Source organism: Centruroides sculpturatus, unplaced genomic scaffold (genome assembly GCF_000671375.1).
Source record: "Centruroides sculpturatus isolate CEXI.00-Female unplaced genomic scaffold, Cexi_2.0 scaffold1817, whole genome shotgun sequence".
In the NCBI taxonomy this organism is placed as follows: domain Eukaryota; kingdom Metazoa; phylum Arthropoda; class Arachnida; order Scorpiones; family Buthidae; genus Centruroides; species Centruroides sculpturatus.
Window position 1 is genome coordinate 1 of NW_019386127.1, and position 6,714 is coordinate 6,714.

Below are 6,714 nucleotides of genomic sequence, written 5' to 3' on the forward strand. Positions count from 1 at the left end.
GTAAATATATACGTTGTAGGCATGTATTACTTAGTAAAATCATTAGTTAATTCCCAATAGTTTAGAAGTTTTAATTAACGTTTACAGCCAAATCAGTAAATTTTGAATTATTTCATGCATAATTTCAATTGATCCCAATCTTTACAACTTTAAAATCTTAACTAATTATGATCCATATACGATAAACGTTAGGTTAATTATTCTATTCTACGAATATTAGCTGCAACTTGAGGAAATTGTACTCACTCCGAGTGAAATATTCTTTTTCTAAAATTGTTATATATTAATTTATTTAGTAATATTATAATTTATTTAACTTAACCTTTCGCTAATGTATTTTGTATTTATGGTCACGATAAGATTTTTAAAATAATTGACGTTGTACACTGCTATGGCGTCACTCTCAGTAACAGTCTTGTTGGCATCTTCTAATACTTTATTAAAAAAGTCGATCCATTTGTCCTTCGTTAAAATGAAATTTCCAATAAGTGAATAATTTAACATTTATTATAATTGTAATTAACTTACAAATGTGGTTCTTTTGCCGAATTCTTTAATAGTCATTATTTCTAGTGAACCGTAAGGATCAGTTTCGTCTTCCTGTCAAACAATTAACAGAAAATTAAAATTGATTATAGTTTCCTCATTTAATTACTTCTTTCTTGTATTAAAGAATGATAGCTTTAAAAATTATTTAAAATAGTTGGGCATAGTCGAAAATTTCTCAGATAATCTCGAATTTCTTAATACAGATCAATTTTTGTTCCGGATGGAACTGATCCTCTAAAAAGTCTCAAAGTTGCTAAAGCCATAGTCTTAATTTATAATAAGTAGGTTTTCTTAAAAACTCTTTCCACCCTGTGGGTACTAAGAGGGCCTCTTTTAGCAAGCCAGTTATAGGTTCGGCCAAGCCTACAATGGGGCGGCCGGATGGTGAGGGACGGGGTCTGATATATCTAATTGGACCACACCTTGAAAAATTCCTGGAAACTTTTCGACCCGTCCGGATAGCTACCGCTCCGGGTCCCCCAGAGCGGTAGCTACCACCTTGACCGCTCAGCCATCCGGCCGTCGATGTCAAATGCTTTGGTGGATGTGTCCTCTGCAAAAATGTGGTTCGATCACCGTCAGCCTTCAACTTCTGGAGATGAGTGGTTGTATATCTAGCTGTGTGACTAGACGCTTTATCATGGTGAAGAGTCACTTTGATTTCTTCTCCAGGATACAACTTTGGAAGCTCATATTTCAAATATGGTTTCAAAATGTTCTCCACATAGTACTTAGCGTTAACTTTCACAGTTTTTGGCACTTTGATATGAGGAAGTGTTCCCTGGCCCGTCATTCCTCCAACAATTACAAATCTTTCAGGCCATCTTTCGTGACATTTGACAAGCCTCTGTAATACGCTTCTTGTCTAGTCTTGTATTCAATTTCACGAGCTCTATGATGGCTTTTCTCTGCCGCTAGACTTATTACACCATCCTAGTATGATAAGTCTAGCGGAAAAGAAAAGCCGTCATAGAGCTCGTGAAATTGAATTTGACAAGTCATTCTTCTGGCACATCGTGCTGCACATACAGAATTTTTCGAGTTTCATTGCAGTAATCAAGGTATATGTATATACGCTTTATCTAGAGTGGCCATGTACTCACTTTCTACTCCAGCCAGATGCATCTCGTAGAGCTTCTTTGCTTTAGTCTTCCTGTTCTGTTTGTGTGAAGATGTGAGGCGATGTCCAGATGCTTTTTTTCTTGGTAGCTACTTGCAGATCTTTATGTATAATGGTGTTAACTGTGAACTGAGATGTACCCAGACGTTTTGCTACGGTCTATGGCAAGGTGGATTTTCTTTTCTACTTATTTCCTTAACTTTCCTTATTTTATCCTTACTTCGAGATTTGCGAGCCCTTGGAAATATTGGGTGTAACTCACCAGGACTCGCTTGTTGCTTTTTCGTTTTGTTACTAAGAACTCCTGGGGAACTTCAATTCCATTCTTCTCGAGGGCTTTTACGACAGCACGAGATGAAAAACCTTCTTCGGAAAGAAGCTTGATGTGCACGTCAACTTCGCTCGCAACTGCTGCCTCCATTTTTAGAACAATCGAACTCAAAAGTTCTTAGAATTCAAAGAAAAGCAACACCTACCGGTTTTCAAAATTTGATTTATATTCGACAAGTAGAACGAAAGATATACGATCGTAAATTTGAGTCATAATTAGCAAATCACCTTCTATATACGCCATCGAAATAAAATAATGAGAAAGTGTAATTTACACTCACAAAATTTCTTGCTTCGTGCAATTGTTCTAATTCTTCGATTTCAAAAGCGGTGAGATAGGCGGAAGGATATGATGTCAAACCTATTATCGTTTGATTTGTGACGTCATCTGACGGAACACGTTTAATCTGTAAGCACATTATTATTTAAAAGTTTACTATCAAAATCCAATTTTTAAGCGTAGTTTTTTCAGGGGCGGCCCTACATAAAAGCAAAAAAGAAAAAATCGCGGCACTTAGGACCTCCCTTATAAGGGCCTACAAATATTATAGTATATTTTAGTATTTAAATAAAGAAATTAGTAATTATTGAAAATATAATTGTTTTGGTATCTGTTTCATCTGCATAAGAATCGTTTTCAAAGTTAAAATTAATCAAAAAATATCTCCAATCAACAATGTGTCAAGAGGGACTTTCTTTACTTTCGATCTTGTCGATTGAAAGAAATTTTGCTTCAAAACTGGATTTTTCCATGTGATTGATGAATTTAGAGCTGTTAAAAGAAGAAACAAGTTTTATAGAAGAATTTCTATACCTATTCAATAATCCAATTCATTGTAAAATATTTTTATTACTTCGTTGCGTATTTTACTATTTCTATATTAAAAATGTTTATACTATAGTATTGTACTCCTAAATAAACATATGCTATATCTCCATCTGTCTTTTAATAAAAATAAATTTTACCTAGGGCATCTCAAATTCTAGGGCCGCCTCTGAGTTTTATTGAAATGTCGTCTTAAGTATTTTAAATAATATAATTGAAAAAATATTTAATTAAATCATATGTTAATTGTAACCATTAATATATTTTCAGCTTTATTTTTGCCGTTTAAAGTTACTCCCACTTCAAAAAGGCCATGTTTGGATAACTTAGTTACTGATGCCACCGCACTGAATAGAAATCCGGTTTCCTTCCAATTTCTCAATATGGGCCATCCCCCAAATTCCTTTATCATGTAAGATATCATATTTTTCTCATTCCTTTTATCTGAAAATAAACTTTAATCTATCTAAATTTATTGTAACTTATGTTAGAAGTCATTAAACTTACATGGATAAAGACAGAATTGATAATAATTTAAGGCCTTTCGAGAAATTGATGCTGTCAAATTCATCATTTTTTTATTAAATATGTCTGAAAGAGAAAATTGTAATGTGCTATAAAGATTTAATTTTAAATGTAAATTAAGATAATAAATTTACTTATTAAAACATTATCTATTTTCCGCTGTTTTTCTATTATCTTATTGGAAATTATTCCTTGTTTCCATGAATTTTTCTGTTTTTGACCACAAACAAAGGAATAAAAGTCTTCACATGGGTCAATAGATTCGTCAATCCAAAGCAAAATGTCAATTGCTGTTAATTTTAATAAGTTTAAAATGTTTTGAATTTAGAAACGTCATCAAAATTTTAATTAATTAAATTATTTGCATTATTTTTTTGATACAAACCAGCATCCACGCAAGAAGCAGAAATACATGGTAATGAGGAACCTGTAATAAAAGTTAATTAATTTCTTGTTTTATTATTTTAATAGAAATTCATTATATATTTACTTTTCGTTTTCTGATAAATCATAAATGATCCGAAGACGAATATAATGATGATAAGCACTAAAATACAATACATAAATATACGAATACTCGTTCCTTCAGTGTATATTTGTTTTCCTTTCACTCTAAAGAAATTAAATATAAACACATATTATGAGCATAAGAATATATAAATAAGCACGTCATACACACACACGCACACACATATATTTTCTCTTAATTCCCACCAGTGGCCGTTCACGCTTTACCAATGGGCTGGCGAAGTGGAGTTTTCAGGCTTTTTTCACGCATGTAACACTTACATAGGAGCCAATTACTCATAGAAAGTCCTCTGGGTAGGCACTACTCCTACGCTCTTGCCCACGTGTTGCCTCGTTTCATCAACACAAAAATTCCGGATTCGCGTTCGGTTCGGAACTTTAAGAAATTTTCATGAATAGTCTGTACAGGTTCGAGGCCATGGTTACCCATGGCCTCAAAGAACACGAGAAAAAGCCAATCTTAGTGCTTGCCGAGTGGAAAGACTTACAAAACAAAAAATAATAATCATAATAATAATTTCAAGATTTTTTAGTGAACATCTTGAAATAAATATTATAGTTATAGTACATTCACAACTGTAGGAAGATTTTTTCTCATTCCCATAGGATGTATTCATTTCTATGGTATTATTGTAGTTGGAACGATTTTTAAATATATACTAAACTATAAAATATTTAATATTTAATAATTTAAATGAGAAAAAAATATTTATACTCGAAAAATAACTCCACAATTTTACACGTATTGCTATATGCAAATGGTTTTATGTCATTCGTATACTATATTTGGACATCAAGTAAAAGCATATATTTTGTAGATGATTGGATTAAATTTTGTGTCCATTTATAAGCATTTCATTCAGATTATTTTTACTAACAATTATACCTGTTCTAAGTTCTCACGAAATTCCCATAATTTGTTCTACATTGACAATGAAGCTCGTGTACTTTGCAACCTCTTCCATAGTTAGGCAGCAAAATTGATTTAAAGAACTCGAGTATACCTTTACTACGCACTTTAATGGATCCTTAAATTTTAATTAAAGTTTAATAAGAGTAATACAACACGTTTAGGATACCTAAATTGCTGATCAGTACCAGTGTAGTGAGAATTAAATGAACTGAGCCGTTAGTTATTCGCTCTTTTAATAATTTTTAATTTGCCAAGATAATTGCCCGTAACTCTCAATTCGAATTTTTAAATCACTCATATAAAGAAAATACTAGTAAAAAAGAGTGGCCTCTATGTTTTATATAAACTGTTATTTAATTTTTTTCTTATTTATTTAAATAGAAAAGGAAAAGTTCTAAACGATCCATTTATAGAATTCCACTCTCATTCGCAGTATAGAATTGCAGTAGATTATGTGTATGGCTTTCAGCTGTGGACTTCGTCTTAAGCATTGTAGCGTGTGTAACTTGCGATAAATTGGGCCGAGAGGGCAAAGGTCCAATTTATTATAACTCTGAGACTCCAGATCGAACAGGATGAGCAACTCTTAGAATTGTTCGGGTCTTTCATCACCCGGCCGCCTCATTTTGGGCTTGCCAAAAAGGCCTTCTTAGTCCCTTCAGAGGAGAGTTAAAAATGTAAATATTGTGTGTATATATATAATATACTAGCAGACCCCGCCACGCGTTGTTGTGGCTCAAAATGTATCTGTTATATATGTAAAACACATCCCTCGTGAAGGGGGGAAATTTTTCGAAAAATTTCTTCTTAGTGCACATTCTCTTGACATACCTTATTAAAACGCAATCAAAAACGAAAAACCCGCATGTAAAATAATATAATAGAAGCCAAGTTTTTCACAATAAGCCTTAATTCTGTCCCTCTCCCCCGTGGGGGGAATATCGAAAAATCCCTTCTTAGTGTACATTCTGTTGACGTACCCTATTAAAATGCAATCAAAAACGCAAAAACCGCATCTAAAATAGTATAAATAGAAGCAGTTCTTTACGGTAAGCCTTAACCCTAACCATCTCCCTTCAGTGGGGGGAATTTCGACAGGTATATTATATAAAAACACGTGCGTATTCGAATGCAGCGTTGTCAAAATTTCAAAGGAATCGGTAGGAACAAACGAACATTACATTTTTATTTATATAGATAGATAGATAGATGATCCGCTTTAGTTCATTTTCACAGAAAAGCAAACTTAGAGTGTCGTACTCGTAGCGCCATCTGTTGCACATAAAAGCCTTAACCTAGATGATATCTTTTAATTTATATGAATGTTTAACGGAATAATATACAGCCTATGTCCACCCTGAAGCTCCATTCTAAATATTGGTGAAAGAATTTTTGAAATCGGATGAATACTTTCGGACATTACCTGCTATATCCAAACTTACTTACTTACTTCATACATACATACATACATACATACATACGAACATTACCTCTTTATAATACAGTTGTCCCTCTATAGTCCGACGTTTTTTAATCCGACATGCTCAGTAGTCCGACGCACCTCCCGTCAAGGTACCCGTCCCCGTTAAGGCTGGTATACACGGTAAGGAAATCCTTTGAGGATTAACCGTGATTTTTTTTCTATCTATCCATTTTTAAATAAAAATAATTCTTTATACGTTGGGAGATATACGTGTCTGCTTGCACAGAAGCATATCGCGATGTGAATCTCCCCATCCAATTTTTACACGATGACACACATTTCGTGTGTTTTATGTGAGCAGTTCTGTTCGAACAGTTGGAGTAGAGAATATTGTAAGTTACTGCTAGCAAAACAATGCGAAATATGTAATTATTTTCGGTAATCCGGACACTTTTGGTAATCTGACACACCTTTGGTCCCATACCTGTCGGATTATCAAG

General features: G+C 33.4%; 1 protein-coding gene across 1 annotated transcript; it reads right to left on the minus strand.

Moving 5' to 3' along the window:
- Positions 1-20: 20 nt before the first annotated feature.
- Positions 21-3,973, minus strand: LOC111613734 (neprilysin-3-like). Its single transcript, XM_023355075.1, has 8 exons — positions 3,841-3,973; positions 3,736-3,777; positions 3,485-3,640; positions 3,333-3,416; positions 3,079-3,269; positions 2,281-2,406; positions 529-600; positions 21-462 (listed from the first exon to the last, which is right to left on the minus strand). The coding sequence occupies exons 1-8, from the start codon at positions 3,911-3,913 to the stop codon at positions 313-315; spliced, it is 894 nt and encodes a 297-aa protein (XP_023210843.1). The 5' UTR covers positions 3,914-3,973; the 3' UTR covers positions 21-312.
- Positions 3,974-6,714: the final 2,741 nt, after the last annotated feature.